The 20799-nt window shown below is 34.4% G+C and overlaps 2 protein-coding genes across 3 annotated transcripts; both read left to right on the forward strand.

Moving 5' to 3' along the window:
- Positions 1–1882: 1882 nt before the first annotated feature.
- Positions 1883–10169, forward strand: LOC109186425 (probable RNA-dependent RNA polymerase 5). Its single transcript, XM_019336394.1, has 21 exons — positions 1883–2465; positions 2746–3081; positions 3777–3975; positions 4046–4181; positions 4447–4521; positions 4864–5017; positions 5547–5748; positions 5829–5925; positions 6026–6169; positions 6339–6392; positions 6523–6594; positions 6872–6978; positions 7335–7483; positions 7789–8020; positions 8173–8398; positions 8600–8742; positions 8946–9105; positions 9228–9369; positions 9463–9626; positions 9708–9976; positions 10095–10169. The coding sequence occupies exons 1-20, from the start codon at positions 2327–2329 to the stop codon at positions 9963–9965; spliced, it is 3189 nt and encodes a 1062-aa protein (XP_019191939.1). The 5' UTR covers positions 1883–2326; the 3' UTR covers positions 9966–9976; positions 10095–10169.
- Positions 10170–15897: 5728 nt separating this feature from the next.
- On the forward strand, positions 15898–20791 carry LOC109186427 (NADP-dependent malic enzyme-like). Of its 2 annotated transcripts, none has more exons than XM_019336398.1 (20): positions 15898–15964; positions 15995–16280; positions 16701–16821; positions 16900–16974; positions 17249–17400; positions 17481–17586; positions 17729–17794; positions 17880–17975; positions 18067–18138; positions 18238–18321; positions 18404–18502; positions 18790–18837; positions 18942–18995; positions 19124–19222; positions 19308–19397; positions 19489–19566; positions 19681–19755; positions 19845–19935; positions 20178–20310; positions 20417–20791. In XM_019336398.1, exons 2-20 carry the CDS (start codon positions 16129–16131, stop codon positions 20463–20465), a joined length of 1740 nt encoding a protein of 579 aa, XP_019191943.1. In that variant the 5' UTR covers positions 15898–15964; positions 15995–16128; the 3' UTR covers positions 20466–20791. The 2 variants fall into 2 exon arrangements, with proteins under 2 accessions (XP_019191943.1, XP_019191942.1); XM_019336397.1 differs by having other exon boundaries at positions 15902–15964; positions 20178–20306.
- Positions 20792–20799: the final 8 nt, after the last annotated feature.

Here is a 20799-nt window from a genome sequence, read left to right on the forward strand (position 1 = left end):
ACCCTCGGTACGTGACTCTCTCAGCCCTCTATATAAAGCGTATTAATTGCTAGGAGCGGGGAACTTTTGGACTTCTATTAATATTACACTTAAACCCGAAAACGTCTAATCACTCGTATAGCTTTCCGAGACAGTACACTATACACCGAGTATAATACTATAGGGTATTTACTATATCAATTTTCAAAATTAAAGAAACATACAAGTGTATTTTTTTTTATATCAACGTGTACAATTGCACAGTGTGAGGTGTGGATGCTTAAAATTTTCACTCGTACTTGTATCGGGGCATTATAATACAATGGTAAGTACTGAATTTTCAGGAGACACTGTAACAATGTTAGTTATAATACAATGGTAACTATTATTATTATTGTCATTGTTATTGTTGTTGTAATTATTATTAATGTAATAAGCTATTAGCTAATTTACCAAAATACTTTTATGTAATGAGCTAATACTACCAGCGGGTCAAACTTGTTAACACTATCAGCTATCAACTACCAGCTAAATCAATTAGGGTTTGTTTGGTTCGCGGAAAATATTTTAAGGGAAGTGGAATTGGAATTCCATGAAAAAACAATTACTAGGAAGATGAATTTCATTGTTTGGTTGGTGGAAAAAGAATTACTAGGAATACTAATTCTATTGTTTGGTTAGATTTGGAATTGTAAGGAATAATGAGTATAAAGACATATATGTCCCTACAAATTAATAAAAATAATATAATTAAAAAAGAAAGCAATGGGTAAAATAGGCAATCTATTCACTCTTTCTTCCCATCTTCCCTGGAAAACAAAATCCTTAGTCCAACCAAGAATTTTGTTTTCCTCAAATTTGAGGAATTCATTTTCCAATTGAAAATGAATTTCATGAACTAAACACTAGAAAACAACATTTTCCTTCACTTAAGGAAAATGTTTTCCTTTGAAAAACATTTTCCATGAACTAAACATCCCCTTAGCTATCAACTACAAGCTAATAACCAATTACCAAACACCTCCTAATTATATGCACATAATATGTTAACTTCATATTTATACATTGTTAATTATAGTAGGTAGTTAGGTACATAATTTATTAATTAAAAGTATATAATAATATATTAATTACAGATACATAGTGTGAATGTTGTTTTGGACTAAAATTCAAAATGTAAGGTTAGTTCATGGTATAACATTTGGGATTGTAGTGTGTAGATTATGAGAGTAGCTAAGAGTATATAGGTAGGAGCAGGATTGTCTCGTTCGTGTCAGTCTTTTACTGTGCTCTTTATTTGCCAACAGCACTCAGTGTTCACGGGCAGATCGATTGATCAGTTTTGAGGGTAATAATAATCTGAAACTACTGTTGCTCGTATCTCTTACCCATGAATAATCATCCACTAATGTACTGTTTGGTGTAATGCAGTTGTAATTCAATTACAACACAATTTTTTAACCACCTGAATTACAGTGTTTAGTTCGAAGAAATTGTAATTTTATCTTTTCAGGAGCGAGGTTTGTGTATTTAAAGTGCGTGATTTGTATGTTTAATGTGCATAAATTGTTGAAACTTAAAGTTGTTAAAGGTGCGTGATTTTCTCATTAAGGGTGCATCTTTTTTTTTTTTTTTTTGTTGTTGTAAAAATCTCATTAAGGTACTTTATTGGTATGCTTAAAAAAATTTAGAAGCTGTTTATTTTAACGTTTCAAAATAAGTTATTATTTTAAGATATTAATTTATTTTAAAAATATTACCAAATAGAACTTCTACCTTATTAGTAGCTTAAAATACAGAGCCGTAGGCTATTTAATTTTACTATATTTATATTACCCAGATAATCTTTAAATTACTTCAAAGTTTAAACAAACAAATATAGGGTTATTATTTTTTTTTTTAAAATGGTTTTCTCGTCATGGCCCTCTCAACCGCCCATGAATGTTGAACTTGAGAGGACTTTGGTAATTGGTAGCATGATATGATTGACGGAATGAAACGTTGTCTTCTTCCCCAAAAGGCAACGCATTTCATGCAGACAGAGTACACTCGAGGGAAGCCATGTATCAGGAATCCCGCTATTTAATTTTTTGATTGATGGGCTTTCACAAGACCGTTGCCTTCCAAACTCCAAGTTGGCGACTTCAAATTCAAAATGGCTAATGATTCCTGACGCCGCAGAAGAAGAAGAAGAAGAAGAAGAAGAAGAAGAAGAAGCATTCAAAGCCTTTGCAACTCTTATAGCCACAGGAACCACTGCCTCCATTGATATTCTCCCGCGCCCAAAATCTCAAGCTATAAAGCTTAACAACCTTTTCAGTGACTTCATTCTGTGCAGAGTCACACTATGGCAAACCAATTCTATCCCTTTCACCCAAACGGTGTCTCCTCTTCTCCCCAGAGCTGGGGAAACTGCTACTCTTCTCATCCCTCTACCTATGTTCCTCATTCTCCCGGAAATGCGCCTTTTCCCCAGAGTTGGAATGGTAAAATTCTTGCTTTCCATCATTTTTTTTAAAAAAAAAATTCCCTAGTGAATTTCAAGTAGGTTTCATCATGATACGGCGTTAGTAGTATTGTTTTCCAATTTGATGTCTTGCCCATTCAAAATTTTAAATTCTCTGAGATGGTTCCTCTTGAAATTTGCAAAAACAGATGCAGTATGAATGTATGATGAAATGCCAAACAATCTCTCCATAATCGAGTCGGTTTCGATCAAATTTGTCCTAAATGATCTTATTTTTATTTGTGATATCTGAAACGCAGAGGCAGAGGAGGTGTTTCTTGCACCATCAGTAGAAGCCAAACTTCAAGAAATTTGCATAAAACAGCGCCAAGAGCGTGCAGACACCAATGCTAGAAAGTGTCTTGCTTCGATAGGCGAGCAGGCTTCGCTAGATGTTCTGGAAAAAATCTCACCTTGCCCGATTCGAACAACACTCAGTCGTTTCATTGTCTATATGGTAAAAAAGTATTATCCTCAGCAGCATTCCAGTCCAGGAAGCTTTTCCCACTCTCCGCAGAGATACTTCAGTTCACCTTCCTCCTCATGCTCTTCCAGTAATTTTACTCCAAGAAACGTTCCTTCCCCTAAGAGCAATGGTAACTTGCTATTTTCATTGTGGAACTGTTTTGTCTTGCCAGTAAAATTTCCTATAGAAACTGAAATGCTACACTTTTTTCTTTATTAGGATTATTGGATCTCAACTTCTGCATTCTGACTAAATTTGATGTGTTAAGTTTTTTGGTTTTATGGGTAGCTTGGTTCTTTCTTTGGTTTTATGTTTATCTTCATGATTCATGAAAAATGAAGCAAAAAAAGGTAGACACCGCAACAATTTTGTTTATTAACCATTTGGCAAAACTTGTGATTGTGTATTACTCCAAATGATTATATGAACAAACAATTGATTATTTAAACAACCAATTATTCAATGGCTAAGTTGGCTTATGATGATTATAGATTATGACCATCTGATCATATGCAAGAAATATTAACAACTACTCATTGATCATTGACTTGAATTACAAAAAAAAAAAGTGTTGTATAATCTATAATATATTATGTTTAAGAATATAGTCTTTGTCAATTAAAAAAAATGTATGGATCCTCTTAATGTGTTGTCTGCAGTATAGCCGCCCAACAATTAATTATTAATCTCACTTGTTGAATGCATTTATGATATATATAGTGAGCATGTTGGTTCCTCCTTTTCCTCTTCATCAAACTTCTTGTGAGTTTCAAACTTTTGCACCAGTCATAGGTTCTAATATTCAAACATAACTTTATAATGAAGCTGGTGATGAGACCTTTGAATCCAAAATGTCAAAGCCAGATATACTATCACCTCAATCAAGTCCTCAGAGTTTTAGCCACCACCCCCGGAGATTAGAATTTGAAGAGAGAGCAAATGCTCTAGGAGTTAGTTACCAGTTGTCAGCACTAAGTGAGCTTGAATTTAGAAAGTTCTTTCTAATATTAAACTATATTGGGAGGTAATACAACCCTTACTTCTTGGCTTCTGTATTTCTCAATAGTTTGGCATTTAGCTGACTTGCTTTGCAGGAATAAATTGGAGGATGTAGTGACTCCAGAGGCTGCCAATGATATTTTATATGTAGGAAATCAGTCAATGGCAGCTTTTGAGTCATATATGTGGACCAAATTCAGTCATTTGTGTGAAGATCATGAAAGACTGCGGGTGATGCTCTGTCTCAAATGTTACTCTCCTTGTGTCCCCTTAAATCTCTAAGAACTATTTTGTCCTCTGTTTTTATTCTTAAGAGTTACCTGGTTTTCAGAGCTACCTTTAATAGTTCTATGATTTATGAAGTCAAGTGTGTACAAGACTTTTCTTATCTACTTTCATGTCTTGAGTTTACTAAAGCATTTAGGTATTTGATGTTTGTTCTGCACTTCTTTCTATATGCCAAATTCATTAATTTCTCCATTTTTATGTTACTCAGTATATTGATTGGGATTCCGGAAGGACTCATATTTACAATTGTAATGTTGATTCCAATGAAGAGTATACATTCAAGGTTTGCATCTTTCCATTATTTTATGTTAAATGTCTTCCCTCTACCTATGTATAAAGATATGCTTCTTTAGTGTTTTTAAGTGTTCAAAAATTTTATCCAATGGCTTATAGGAGAAGCAATATGTAATCTATGAGTAATCCACCTAAGAATATTCATTATTGCTCTTCCATCCTTTTAGTGCAATCAATAGTGGTTGATTCATTGTAGAAATGTATATTCCTTAAATGGTTTCATTGTATAATTCCTTAAATGGTTAGTGCTGGAATGGCAATTACTTTGTTATGGAAGACTGGTAACAGAATATTTCGATATTTAATGTGTAATTGCCTTTTTGAAATTCAGGGACCTTATTTGAACGCAGCAAGAACACATCTCCAACAGGCATTAGGAGATGAGAATGTATTAATTGTCAAGTTTTGGGATGATGCCCCTACTAATGCCAGAAAAACCATTGAGAACGGTCTGCTTGTTGGTTTAAGACGCTATCGCTTTTTTGGTACTTGTCTTCTTAATCTCCATGAAGATTTTAAATATTCAAGAACATTCTCTTGCTCTTTAAATTCACCTTAAAAGCTTCATAGAAGTGCTTTAATGCTTTAAACCTTAGATTGCCCCCAAATATGTGAACCAATTTCCTGTTGTTAGCATGGATTTTTTAGTAATTTTAGCTGTTTTTTTTTTTCTTTCTATTTATTAGCAGATTACATATCCTAGTTTTATCTTAATAAGGATTTTGCACCTTTAAGTTATTCCCTATATGGCATCATTTGCTCACTTCAATTGCAATCTGTCCTTACGTTAGGAAAGCTTCACTTTAGAACATTTTTAATTCAACCTATAGGGAATTGGATATTCAGTCTTTCAACAATAAAATCTCAGCCATTTGCTTGTTCAGACTTCATTTTGTACAATGTTAACAGAAGTATGACCTTTCATCCCTGTACATGGAATAACCTAGTAGTAAACATCTTTTGTGGATTTGTTAATTAGCCCCTATTAAATGATGCCACTATGTTTTTGTGCAGTCTTTAAAGACGAAAGAAAAGAGAAGAAAAGCAATCCAAATGACGGAAGAGCAACCACCTCTATAAAATGCTACTTTGTACGGATGGAGACGCTTGGTCATGCAGAAGAAAGCTTTATTTTGCATGGAAAAACAGTCCATGATGCAAGGTGTCTTTTCATGCATGTTCACATGGTGTCAAGCATGGCTAAATACATGGCCAGGTTGCTCTTACCCCGAGACTTACCATCCAGTAACATTATTTTTTATTTTTTGAAGTGGTGAAATACTTTGTTGATTGCAGGTTTTCTCTTATTTTGTCAAAGACTGTCAAGCTCCCCATCGACCTAGGACCTCTAAGTGATGTGAAAATACTCGAAATTGAGGATATATATTGCCGTGTATATTCATTGCTCTTCCTTTTTCTGTATTACTCTGGCACTTTCCTGTCTCAAGATTATGCACTTTTTTATGGTATTATTCTCTTTGGGCTATCTGTAGGATGAGTTTGGATCCATTCTCCTAGATGAAGATGGTGCACCGCTGATACAAACTGATGGTACGGGTTTTATATCAGAAGACTTAGCAAAGAAGTGCCCCAAAAACTTTTACAAAGTAAAGCACTCGAATGATGCCAATTCTAAGGTAGTCTACATGAAGTATTCTCATGCTTTACATAAGCTGTTACATTTTGTCTCCATATTTCTGCTGCCATTGTTGGCTTGTTGCTCAATTTCTTTGTAGCAGTTCAACTGTATTGGTTCATATTTGATATTTGTGCTTCTAACTCCATTTGTTCTTATTATATTCCCAGAGATTGATCAATGGTGGGAAGTTTGGAGAAGAAGAATATCAGAACATGGAACCGGTAATCATTTGATGATTAATGGTTGATAATTAATCTAGTCATTACCCTATGAAGAACAGGCTAAAGATATTTTTGTAGGGCTTGTGTTTTCTTACTGTTGAATCTCACATTTCTTTCACTTTCTTTCTAGCCCTTGATAATGCAATGCCGTCTCTACACCAAGGGTCGTGCAATTAAGGGAACACTTCTTGTCAACAGAAGGGTAAATGTCTAGGACTTTAGTTGTAATTCCAGTATGAATCATGTTAATAATTGTGACCTAAAATGAATTTGTTCAATATTTCCCAAATGGTTTTCTCTATAATTCATTATAAAACCTTCACTTATTTGGGACTTGGGAGCTGGCTTAATTGCCTCGTCATATTTTTTAAAAAACTTCTTGGATAAGAAGATTCTCTCCATTTATTAGTGATTTTACTTTTGAAGTTTCAGTAGTGCTTTCCTGACGGTTTCATATTTCTGCTCCTTAAATGTACAAGCTCCCAGAGAGCACAATTCATATTAGACCCTCTATGATCAAGGTTGGTACAGATCCAGAACTCTCGTGCACCCAAATATTCGACTCACTTGAGATAGTAGCAGTCAGGTACATTTTCAACTTTCATTTCTTTTAGTTGTGCGAATTTTTTCTCTCTGCTTCTCTATGAAGTAAAGGGCTTAGCAACTGCTTAACACCTCACTTTTTATGACTTTTGAAGTATAAATTGTATATTGTGCTTATCTAGACTTTTGTGTATAAATGATGGGTAAAAGATTAAAAGCAAAATTCAATTTGTTATTCTTTGTATTATTATTATTTGCAAATAGAATGACACCTTCATTAAGTATTGAGCTCCTTATGAATTCTGCTGAAGACTATTTCTGTAAATATATTCTGATAGTTTAGGCATGTGAACTATCCTTGGATCTGTGTGAGAGTGACATGTTATATTCTTTTTCCAGTAAAAAGCCAAAGCAAGCTCATCTCTCAAAAAATTTGATTGCTCTCTTGAGCTATGGAGGAGTTCCCAGGGAATATTTCTTGGACATACTGAAGAGTGCATTGGAAGAGACACAGAGGATATATTCTGATGAGATCTTGGCACTAAAAGGTAATTTGGAGTTCCTACCTCCTTTTTAACTATTATTATTAAAACATTATATTGATATTATTACTTAATAATTATGAATTTTTTGTTCTATGAAACAATAATTTTCTCAATAGCATGAAACAACCTATAAAAAATAACCATGCAGACATGATAATAAAACTTCATAGTTAGGCTCTCTTCCTTTCCCCTTCCCCCTTCCATCAAAGCTTGTTATGATCCACTATTGCTGTTTCTAAGTTCTATTTTCGTTCTCAGCAGAATTCGAACTTCTCAATATTGTATTTATTTGCTCTATTTTCTTGCAGCTGCATGCAATTATGAAGATCTTGATTATGGTTCCATAGCAAAAAGTATGATATTGTCAGGAGTACCTCTATCTGAACCATATCTTCAATGTTGCATATCTTCGGCAACTAATGCAGAAAAACGTCTGCTTAAAGAAGGAAAGATTCCAATTTCTGACAGCTTTTATTTAATAGGGACAGCCGACCCAACAGAGAACGGGGTACTAAATCGTGATCAAGTTTGTGTTATACTGTAAGTAGATTCATTCATTTGTTTATTGATTTTTAAATATGCGATGCTGATATTTCTTTCATGCCAAAAGTGTGCCATTCATGTAGTGAAATGACTTAAATTTATCAACCATACAGAATGACTTTGAAGTGCCATTCATATGTTTCATGCAGTGATTATGGTCAAATTGCTGGGGAAGTCTTAGTCTACAGGAATCCTGGGCTTCATTTTGGGGACATCCACAAATTAACTGCTGTCTATGTAAAGGAAATTGATGAGATAGTTGGAAATGCTAAATATGCTATATTCTTCTCCACAAAAGGCGAAAGATCAGTGGCAAGTGAAATTGCTAATGGAGATTTTGATGGAGATGTATACTGGGTTTCTCGAAACTCCAAGGTATACTGGGTTTCTCTTTAGATGTCCCCAAAAAAGTTACTAGAGATCTTCTGATCGATCTATGGGAAGGCCAATGAACTTGATTGCACTTTTGTTAGTTCCAAGAATGAATCTTTGCTATTATTTTTCCACAGAGCTTTAAATGGTTCTGGACTTGTGCAATTTTGTCTGCCTCTGAACATTTTTCACTTTGCTATTCAGCTGATTGAAAATTTCAGAGCAAGTTGCCCTTGGAAACGCTTATTTTCAACTCCCAAGCCACTTATTAGAAAGCCTAATGAGATTTCTCCTGAAGAATTGGAGCACACACTCTTTCAGATGTTTTTAGAAACAAGAAGGCCAAGGTATTGCTTATTATATTATCTTAAATCTTTTTACAGAGTACGTTATGGCCATTTCCATACGTTTGTAGCTCTTACATATTACATTGATCTTGTAATGTAATAGGAGTTGCTATTTGCAGTGCAACCTTTAGAGCATGAATAACACTCGTTACTCGTTAGCTGTTTTCTGTGTTTATAACAAATTTCACTCTTCCTTGTCTCAGCTACAGTATGTCTACTGCAGCTGACAGCTGGCTGGCTCTTATGGATAGACTCCTATTGGGTGATAATTGTCACAGTGAAATGGTAGCTATAATCTTAAAAATGTTTGAGTTGATAGATTTGTACTATGATGCTTTAGATGCCCCAAAAAGTGGAAAAAAGGTCAGTTGCATATTTTGATTTTGTGTTATATGAATTGTCCAGAAAGGGCAATCCCCAAATATGACCTCAACCAATCCCTCGATGATCAACGGTTTAAATTGAACTGCACTCTTCTAATCCAGGTTAATATTCGCAAAGATTTGAAGGTGGATAAGTTACCACATTTCATGGGGAAACGACGAGATACATATCACTCAACATCTGTCTTGGGAGAAATTTATGACACTGTTGTGTCGTTTGAAACCAAAGCCCCGCCTCCTATAGGTAGGTAAACATCTGAATTGGAAGTTTAATTAGTTGCAAATTTCTTGATGGATGGGAAAGTAATGCAGTTTCTTTATCTAATTTTCTGTCCAGAAATCACGACACTACCTTGCTTCGATATCAAGGTACCCGATGAATCCTTGAGGTCATGGAGGAAGAGGTATGACGAGTACAGATCCGAGATGGCAAAGGCGTTGAGCTCCCAGGGTGAATCAAAAGATGATTTGGCAAACGAGGTGATAAAAAAATACAAGCGGGTAAGTTCTTTATCCAAAATTTTCTTCATGGCCTTGGTTCTTGACACAAGAAATAGCCATAAACCGTCAATCATTATGTAGTTGTTATATGGCGCGGATGAGCTGGAAGAAAGCGAGAAGAGTATGAAAGATATATACAACAACGCCCTCGCAATATATCATGTTACTTATGATCATGCAATGTCGAAAAAAGATGCTAAAAAATGTGGTTTTGCATGGAAAGTGGCTGGCTCTGCACTCTGTAAACTTCATGCAGAGCTTCAAGCAAAGGAAAACAATGGGAAAGCCATGATTGTTTCTCCAGTCATGTTGCAGAAAATGTTACATCTGAAAGTTTAGAGCAAAATACTTAGCCTGTGGAGAATACTAACCAAGTAGATTACTGCTAGAAAGACTTTCCTTTTATAAATGTACAGCAGAGAAGGATGCTAGCATACTATCATGTATTTGTCTGATTATTGTGTATTATAAGGTAATTTGTTGTGGTATATGTAAATATGTAATGGTGTTTTGATGTATTTTGTATTTAAATAAGTTGTACTTTTTTTTTTTTTTAAATGCATGTATAAGATATGTTTTGTAAGTTTTAATGGAATATTTGGCATCCAACCACAACATAAAGTTGACCACTAATCTACTAAGAAAAATTAATAATAATGTTCAAACTTTGATTTACGGGAAAACCTATATTCATTATTCGAAGGTATGTTTAGCTGGCAAAGAATCATAAGGAGATAAACTAGTCTAGGTTATTCATAAGTCATAGTTGATCGGTTTAAATAGAGAAAACCAACGTTTTACCACGTTCAAACTCATAAGGCGTTAGCTGGGCGGCCGAGTAAAATAACAATAATAAAAAAGTATAGTTGTCCTAAACCCTTAAAAAAAACACTCTGTCGAGTCGAGCGCCTAGTCAGCCGACTGACTAAAAGGCACCTAGAGCCTAGAGGGAGTAGAGACGAAATTCATTCGGTCTAGGAACACCTAACGCCTAGGCCGCTCATATGACATATAAGTTGATTGAGATTTTAATTTAACTTTTTTTATTAAATAAGATATTTATATGATTGCATGGTATTGCACAAATAAGTGTGTTTTAAATTGTTATACACTTATATTTATTTTTTTTTTAATGCTACTGACTCTATTATATTGTAGTATCTGTTCAAAATATTTGTTTAATTTACCATGTTTTACAATTTGACATCACATAATTGACTCATATTTAAGTCAGTAAATTTGCTGGTAGCAAATAAATATAACACATATTATCATTAACATATATATTTGGTGAAAGAAACCTTTCAATATAATACAATACAAATGTGTTATGCTCTATAGAAGTATATTCTATACTAAATAATTATGATGCATGAAAACTCTTTTAAAAATTATGGAGTATAATTTTGCTTTTCAAATAGATTTTCACATACTAATAACTTTTTCAAAACGTTTCAAAATTCTTTCTATAGTTTAAAAAAAGTTTGTTGGTGTATTTAATTTATGGGGTTCAATTGAACAATAAATACATTTGAAGTCAAAAAAATACAAGTTTTTAATCATTAATGATGGAGTTATAGAGTAACCTAATAACTTGAACAATAAGTGTGTGAAGATAAGGTTATGACCCAAATTGTATAAAAGCTATCGTGACTGATCGACGAGTGATTGACTTGACTAGCAGATAAAGTAGTTGAGAGCTAGGACTAATGTGCCATTTGTTGGGACTACCCTGCATATTGAATTATTGACCGATTGCCTTCTTCCGCCAATAAGAGCATCTCACATCAGGCTCACTTGCCACAAGTCATCATAGTGTAATCTCGAACTTAAAGTATAAATATTAAATATCACGCTACTCACTAAAACTAAATGATCATCTTCTATTCACTACAATTCTCACTAAACATTTGTACCTTATATCTGATCGAATAGTTCTGACCCTACTTCGTACAAACCACTCAACTTTTTACTCATTCAATCAATACATTCTCATATCCTATTCCTTTATCTTGTAGCGTAACTCTAAGGGGGCGTTTGGTTCAGGTTATATAAGATAACCAATATTATTGTTTGGTAATATAAGATTCCCATGGTTCGGGTTATGTAACTTTCTCAGGAATTTCAGATAACCTCCGCATCAAGTTTTTAGCTATTGGAAGGGAATGTGAGATACCCTCCAATTTCTTAGGTAATCTCACATTCCATTGTCTTATTACTAATATTGAGCTTTGAATGTTTTAATTAATTTATCTTATTACCGTTGTCTTATATACATATCTTAGTTTTAAACCAAACACAGAAATTTAACATTCCAGCAATCTAACATCCCCTAAGGTAATCTAACATTCTTTAAACCAAACCGACCTAATCTCATATCTCTAGTCTAATTTATGTTGTATACTTTCATATATATCTATATAGTTTTGATTTCCAAGTTTTCCCAGCATTACATGTTTACTGTTTCTCTATATTGTACCTCTTACTTTCCATTTTTTTGTACTAACTACACCGTCCCCCCCCCCCCCCCCCCCGGGGCAAAAAAAGTATTATTAAAACACAAATATCATATACAAGATACACAGTGCGCAAGTTGTAGCCATGTGGTGTTTGATAAGTGCGATATATATATATATATATATATATATATTGTTGAAAAATGAAAATCTGTTTGCCAACTAACATTGTCACTTTATGCATTAGGATCAAGGACGTGGTTGTTGCACATAGTTTTTTTTTAATACGTAGTACTATTTCTTTTGTCCCCCTATGATATTATCCATTACTAAGCAAGGAACCAAAGTACCCCTCAATTTTCGGAATTTAATCTAATTAGAATTTGACCTAAAGGACAATCACGAAATTAGAGTATGATTCATTATATTTTGTCGTTAATAATTTGTTTAGTAGCCAATTGGGGTGTGTTGGAACGTGAGTTGATTTTTTGCGGTGGCTGCTAAGCGGATTGGACCCACACATCAATCATGTACATTATATTATCCACACGTTTATTCCAGAATTTGCACCATCAAACCCACTTCACCTTTATCCATACCCTTCTTATAATAATATGTGATTGTACGATAGAAACACTTTTTTTTTTTTTTTTAAAAGTATATTACTTTTATCAAATGTTATATTCCATTAAAAAGAAACCCGCATCCAATGTATGTAATTGCGTGATATATATGATTAATGCTCTGTCGGGTCGGGGTATGGGGGCCCCTTAAGGTTGGGGTTCAGTCTTTTGGAAGAGTGATATATATGATTCAACGAGTAAATCATTAAGAAATTACTACATTAATTGGTACCAATAAGGAATCTGATTATAAATTGAATTATTTATTACGATAATTCAACGGTGTCTTTAGTGGGAAGACTAATACCTACTATTTACAAAGAGCTTACCACAGTGAGTGTAACTCTCACATTGTGACTACCAAGTCTAGATCGTGCATTCTTGTCAACAATTTACCACTTGAGTACTTATTGAGCTACCTGTGCTATGACAATGTTATTGTTACGTGAAAGTTAAGAGCGACTTTAACGAGTGATAGATTGAATAATAAAAAGATACTGGCAAGAATCAAAATCATGACCTTTAAGTACAATAATCATATTTCACCTGTTCAGCTTCCATTCGTGGCCCTTATGAATCCATGTTGGATTAGAGAGATGTAGTCCGTATAGGAACATGATAAGAGAACGAGATATCAAACTTGTTCATATTTTTAGAGAGTAAAATAAAATTGCAATTATTCTTATCAAATAGTAAACTTAACATCGTCGGGGTCTTCGAATGCTTAATTGTCCTCTTTTTATCTTCAAAAAGAATTAATTTCACTTTTGGTCCCACGACTTTTGAGTTCTTATCATTTTTGGTGCACAACTTTAAATTTTTTTAATTTTGGTGCCTAACTTTGTTATTTTTATCAGTTTTGGTCATTTCAGCCAAATTGACGGTAAAATATTTCCGAATTTTATATTTTAGGGGCAAAATTGTCATCCCATGGAAAGATCTTCAGTATTTAAATAAAAGAAAATTCATATTAAGAGGAAAAAAAGAGTTTGCCAATGGTTGAAACTATAAATCGCATAGATCTGTCTGATTTCTGCCCGTCTTTCCCATTATTCTCATCATCAAACACCTATAGATATAATTTTACAGTGATTTTGTTTAGATATTGAAGATGTTTCCTTGGGGTGACGATTTTACCCCTAACAATATAAAATACAGCAACATTTCGCTGTCAATTTGGCCGAAAGGACCAAAACTGATAAAAATAACAAAGTTAGGCACCAAAATTAAAAATTTTTAAAGTTGTGCACTAAAAGTGATAGAACATCAAAAGTCGTGGGACCAAAAGTGAAATTAATTATCTTCAAAAATTACTTCTTGAGGATACATTTAGTGCCACCAAGATGGAGTGAGAACTATGACTAGTTAATTTTGTATTCTCTAGGGGTCTCTTTCCGATTAATCCAAAAAAAGCTTACATCTTAAATTTTAAAAATTAATTGTAAACATCATTTTATCTTTTTAATAAATATCTGAAAAATAATGGATTATAAGGTTTGACAACGACGATCTGACCAATAATCCAATACGCATAAGCATGTCACTGTCCCATTATTAATTAATTTAATAATAATTTATGATTACTTTTCTCTCCCTCCATCCTTGACCGATGACCACTTCTACGACAAAGTATTCTATGGATCCGGATTCATTTTGTAAGGTGAATCCGAGTTCAAAATATATAATTTACATATTGAATGTTCACAATTTATATACTAAATGTACACATTTCAAATTAGAAGTTATGGATTCGATCTTCCGTGATAACAATATCAACTATTTATTCTTTAATAAGTTAAGAAAGTAATTATGAACTACGTTATAACTGAGTCAGTAATACTAAAAAAAAAATATAAACAAATTTTATATAGTTAACTTGAATCAAGATTCATTGATTAAATTAGACACGTACGATATTTTATGACAAATGGAGTAATATAATTATTTAAAGGGACAATCAGTTATTAGCATTATGACGCATTAGGTGACCATTGTATTACATAGAACAAATTATAGTGATTGATATGACTCTTTTCTCCGATATTTTATATCATATCATATTAAATAATTGATGTCCATTATTTAATACTCGGTATATAATTAGTTCGTTAATTGAGTCAAAAGAAAATAAATAAATAAAATCTCCACCAGAAATGTCTTTGGCTTTTCCTCTCTTCTATACCTAACGTTAGATTAAGACGTATGTTTCTTCAAAGAAGAACGTTAGACTAAGGCTCTGTTTGACGGAGCTTATTTTAAGTTACTAATAAGTTATAAGCTCCGTTTGGTAATGTTTTTAAAATGAACTCTTAACTTAAAATAAGAGTTTATTTTTGAACGCTACTTTATGTAGCGTTTCAAAATAAGCTCTTAGCTTTCTAACTCCTTTTCCATCTTTATCCTTATTATTTTAAAGAAATGACATAATTTACCCTTCCCAATTAAAATCCTTTTCTCCTTCTCCTTTATCCACAACTTTCACCTTTCACCGCAATTATTATTATTATTATTATTATTATTATTATTATTATTATTATTATTATTATTATTAGATTTGCAACAATATTGCTACATCATTATGAGATGCAAGATCATGGTCATGCTAATAGTTTTATTTCAAAATGTTAATTTTTTTTTTTTAAGACAAAGTGTTAAATTTTAATATGCATGTAAACAAACTAATTTAAATTTTATGAAGATGTCCTTTTCAGTATTTTTACATTTATCAGCTTATCAAAAAGCTAATTTTAGCTAACACTCTTCCGTTTTCAGCTATGTTTGACAAACAGAGCCTAACAGAATAAGATGATGTAAATTACGGTGACTCAATGAGTTTGTAGACAGGTTCGAATGCCGGTGCACACAAGAAATCTGTCCACTTTGAACATAATTTTCACACTGTGACCGTCGTAATTCAAACCTTGGTCTCTTATCCCAAATATTACCCACTAAACCATTGAGCTAAGTCCGATCACTTAAATGTATTTTGGTTTTATAGTATGTCGATTTAAAGAACTACTTAAGGTGCAAATATTAATTGAAGAATCTTTCTATTAAAAAAAGTTGGAGTTGAACCTTTTTGGAAAAGAAAAAATTTTAAAAAAGAAAAATAGTTTATATGTACATTTTTTAATTAAAAAAAAAAAAAAGAGAATGAAAAAGTTATGATTTTTCCTGGGAGGAGAAAAATATTTGTCATTAGCCGATGACGCGGGAAATCATTGAATAATGTAAAGGTGGAACGTGAGGACGACGGCCATCTCTCTCTACATCTCTTTCAGTAGTTATCTCTCTCTACATCTCTAGAAGCATATGCTCAATATGCGTGTATTTAAGGTGGCAGGCGGAAAGCCAGAAATAGAGTGTCAATCGCACCGTCACCGCTGATTATCTAGAGAGAAAGAGAAAGATAGAGAGAGAGAAATGGAGAGTTTACTGAAGGAGAAGAGAGGGGGAGAAACGGTGCTGCAAATGTCGCCGCGAGCAACGCCGGGAGGCGGTGTAGAAGACGTGTACGGCGAGGATTGCGCCACCGAAGATCAGCTCGTCACCCCCTGGACTACCTCTGTTGCTAGGTACTACTCACTTTCAACTTCTATTTTTTTTTTCCCAATTTTTGCTAAAGTACTCCGTAGTAGTTACTGTGCTTGCTCTGAACTGTTTTGTGTGTGTATAATCTATATACATATATATTATTTTTAATTTTGATATGATCCTGAAAGTTAGCTTGAAATTTGGAGCATTTAATTTAAGTACAGACATCATTAAGCTAAAATTTCAGGATCTTAGATTTTCTGTATGCTAAATGATAGATATTGCGCGATCATTCAAGATAAATACACACACACACACACACACAAAAAACTGGAAAGAAGTTTTACTTCTCTGTAGTGCGCGCTGCGTGCAAGGTTGTTTTATGTTGGAGATCTTTGATGTATGAGATGAAACCGAACCTGGATTTAATTTTGGATTTTCTGATTTATTGTTTGCAATAGTGGCTACAATTTGCTAAGAGACCCTCGTTACAACAAAGGGCTTGCGTTCAAGGAGAATGAAAGAGATGCTCATTACCTCCGAGGTCTTCTTCCTCCTGTAATTGTTTCCCAGGAGCTTCAGGTACACTATTTGTGTTGATCTGGAATCTGAAGCTCGCCTCATGATCAATTTTGCTCATATTTTGTGTTTGACTTACAGGAGAAGAAACTAATGCACAGTATCCGTCAATATGATCAGCCAATACACAAGTATCAGGCCCTGATGGAACTTGAGGTATTCCCAAGACACTTGGTCATTCTGATGTTTCCTTTTTCTTCTTTGATCATTTTTATTTGTTTTTGTTGCCCAAATTGCTTATTTGGATACCTCGTTGTTTCTGTGTACCTTCTTCCTTATAAGCTTTTTTCTTTGTTAATCGGAATGATGCATTCTGATGTTGATGTGTCTAAACATTTGTAATCATATATTGTGTTTTATGCTTTTGAAGTGAGCATGGTTGCTTTAGTTATCATTCTTTTTCTGAATTCCTGGATGTTGAGTTTTGCAGGAGAGGAATGAAAGGCTGTTCTACAAGCTTCTTATTGATAATGTGGATGAACTACTACCTATTGTATACACTCCAACTGTTGGTGAGGCTTGCCAAAAATATGGAAGCATATTCAAGCGCCCTCAGGGTCTATACATCAGTTTGAAGGAAAAGTATGTTTCTCCTTGTGCCTGAATAGCCCATATTTACCATGTTGGCACAAACCTTTACCAAATATTTCTCTTATGGACAGGGGGAAGATTCTTGAGGTATTGAAGAATTGGCCTGAGAGGTCAATCCAGGTCATTGTTGTGACAGATGGCGAGCGAATTTTGGGACTTGGAGACCTTGGCTGCCAGGTAGGACCTTAGAAATGAATAGGCCTTTTAAGTTTTAATTTTTTTCCCCCACTTTCTGTCCTTCTGGTTCCTTAGTCAACTTTGTATTTCTATATGACCATAAAGTGCTGTAACCTTATTGCATCTGTTTCCTTTGTTACAGGGGATGGGAATTCCTGTGGGGAAGTTGGCTCTTTATACAGCACTTGGTGGTGTCAGACCCTCAGCGGTACCAAAACTTGATATGATTTGTTTTCACCATTGTGTCACATGGTCACTGAAATTCTGACCCGAAGTATTGCTTGCATGTGCAGTGTTTGCCTATAACAATTGATGTTGGGACGAACAATGAGAAGTTACTGAAGGATGACTACTATATTGGGCTTAGACAAAAGAGAACAACTGGACAGGTGAATTTCAGTCCTTGAGGACTTGCCGGACCCCAATTGCTGCAATATATTAAACTGTAGCACAATGATTTAATATTGACTAACATTATAGGAATATTACGACTTCCTGGATGAGTTCATGACTGCTGTAAAGCAAAACTATGGTGAAAAAGTTCTTGTCCAGGTCAGTAATTTGATTCACCTCTGAAACAAGTTCCAATTTCTATGTAGCATCCCCTTCCTTCCTTTTGTTAATTTTGGTGTCATTTATTGCCATTTACAGTTTGAAGATTTTGCAAACCACAATGCATTTGAGCTGCTGGCCAAATATGGCACCACTCACTTGGTCTTCAATGATGATATACAGGTATATATTAATCAATACCTGTTGTAGCTTTTGTTAAGAGAAGCTCTTTCATCAATTTTATATTTGGACCTCTACCTTGCAGGGGACAGCTTCAGTAGTGCTTGCAGGGCTTCTTGCCTCACTTAAGCTACTTGGGGGCACCTTAGCTGACCACACATTCTTGTTCCTTGGTGCTGGAGAGGTAATAATAATTTCCGCTAGTAACCTGAGAGAAAAATTATTGACTTTATGACACAAGGTGGCCAACATTGCAACATTTAATCTAAAAGATAATAACTTTTTGCATAAGGTAATGGGAATGTGTTACCTGTCCTTTTGCATAAAAAACTTGGTGTGGTTTTTCTGAAAAAAGGGCCAGAAATATAAAATAAAAAACTATACATACATCCCATTTCTTTTGTTTATAACTTTCACATGTGAACATCATGGTAAGATCTGATAGTCAAATATATGTAATTGTGCTTGCAGGCTGGCACTGGTATTGCAGAACTGATAGCTCTTGAGATTTCAAACAAGGTATTGTTATAACAGATTTTCATTGGGTCTGAAACACAACATGACAACATTTTCTATGTTGGCTGGTAACTTGTGTATACTGATTTTTCTATTTTCATCCTCAGACAAAGGCCCCTGTTGAGGAGACTCGCAAAAAGATCTGGCTTGTGGACTCAAAGGTAGAGAACTATTTGCATATTAAGTTTCTTCCTCCGTATCATTAAACTCTGTTTTCTGTATTAGTGGGTTTGTTTGTTTATTCTCTCAAACAAGTACCAAATAGTGTGACTTTATGAAATCTATGCAGGGATTAATTGTTAGTTCTCGAAAGGGTTCTCTTCAAGCCTTCAAGAAACCTTGGGCCCATGAACATGAACCTGTTAACAATCTCCTTGATGCTGTCAAGGTTTGTTAAATTTTTTATATGTAGAATTACTGCCTTCAGGAAATTCAATTAGGTTTCATGATCTTTGTTTCACTTCCAAACTTAGGCCATCAAGCCAACAGTGTTGATTGGAACATCCGGAGTTGGAAGAACATTTACAAAAGAAGTAATTGAGACCATGGCTGCCAATAACAAGGTACTCTTCTCTACAATATTGCCCTATACCTATTGTCTTTTCCTTCTTCCACCAATCTGAACCAAGGTTCTATAAATGAATCATTTTTCAGAGACCTCTTATACTGGCTCTCTCCAACCCAACATCACAATCTGAATGTACTGCTGAAGAGGCTTACAAATGGAGTGAGGTGATACTATATTTCTAGTTGAAACAACTTCAATCTCAAAATGATGCTTGATTCTTTTAGTCATGCTACTATAACCAATCTGACATTTTTTTCCACATTCTCGACCTGGAACAGGGTCGGGCAGTCTTTGCAAGTGGAAGCCCGTTTCCTTCTGTAGAATGTAATGGCAAACTCAACATACCTGGCCAGGTTATGCATTGTTATGTGATATACTTTCTCATGAATCACCTTTTAGCTCAATGAGTTTATTGATCTCTTTTCCCATACTCTCCATACAGGCAAACAACTGCTATATTTTCCCCGGGTTTGGCTTTGGTCTTGTCATGTCTGGTACCATCCGTGTACATGATGATATGCTTCTTGCAGCTTGTAAGTATAGAGCAATGGAGCTCTTAAGCTGAAATTTATTTCACATCTTATTATATGCATATTGCTGAGCTATGGGAATCTAAGCTAAATTTCATTTCACATTTTATTATGTGTTCATTCAAAATTTGGAAGTCCCAATTTATAACATCGTTACATTTTTTGCTGTATGAAATGTGCATTATAGACTCTAGAGATGATCTCCCAAGGCTGTGCCTAACATTCGGTATCGTTAATCTTAACAGCGGAGGCTTTGGCTAATCAAGTAACCGACGAACACTATGCACAAGGGATGATCTATCCTCCTTTCACAGACATCAGAAAGATCTCAGCTCATATAGCAGCTAGTGTTGCAGCTAAAGCATATGAACTTGGTGGGTGCATTCTAAAACTAAAAATAAAATTCCCCTAGTTTTTCTTCATCATCTGAAATCGAGTTGGAATGTTATATTGACAAAGTGCATGGAAATATTATGACTTGTAGGTGTTGCGACCCGTCTCCCTCGACCTGCAGATTTGGTGAAGTATGCTGAAAGCTGCATGTACACTCCCATCTACAGAAACTACCGGTGATCGGGGGGTAATGCTGAGTGAGAAATTAGTGGCGAATCTGTAAGTTTGTGGTTGTAATTCTGAGTAGCTGTCCTGTTTGTATTTGGAGCTTACTTGTTCTTCATAGCTCCTCCATGGTTTTCATCTTGTTGTGCTCTTTACCTTGCCGTTTAGCTTTTCGTGAATAACGTGCGGGCACTTGCGCTGCGCCGCATCAAGTGTACTGCCAACTTAGATCCCCGTGAGAATGTTATTACAATGTACTGCTTTGTAACTTAATTATTATATAATAATATAATTTTAGTTTGCTCATTT

The sequence above is a fragment of the Ipomoea nil genome, unplaced genomic scaffold (assembly GCF_001879475.1).
Source record: "Ipomoea nil cultivar Tokyo-kokei standard unplaced genomic scaffold, Asagao_1.1 scaffold1407, whole genome shotgun sequence".
Lineage (NCBI taxonomy): Eukaryota > Viridiplantae > Streptophyta > Magnoliopsida > Solanales > Convolvulaceae > Ipomoea > Ipomoea nil.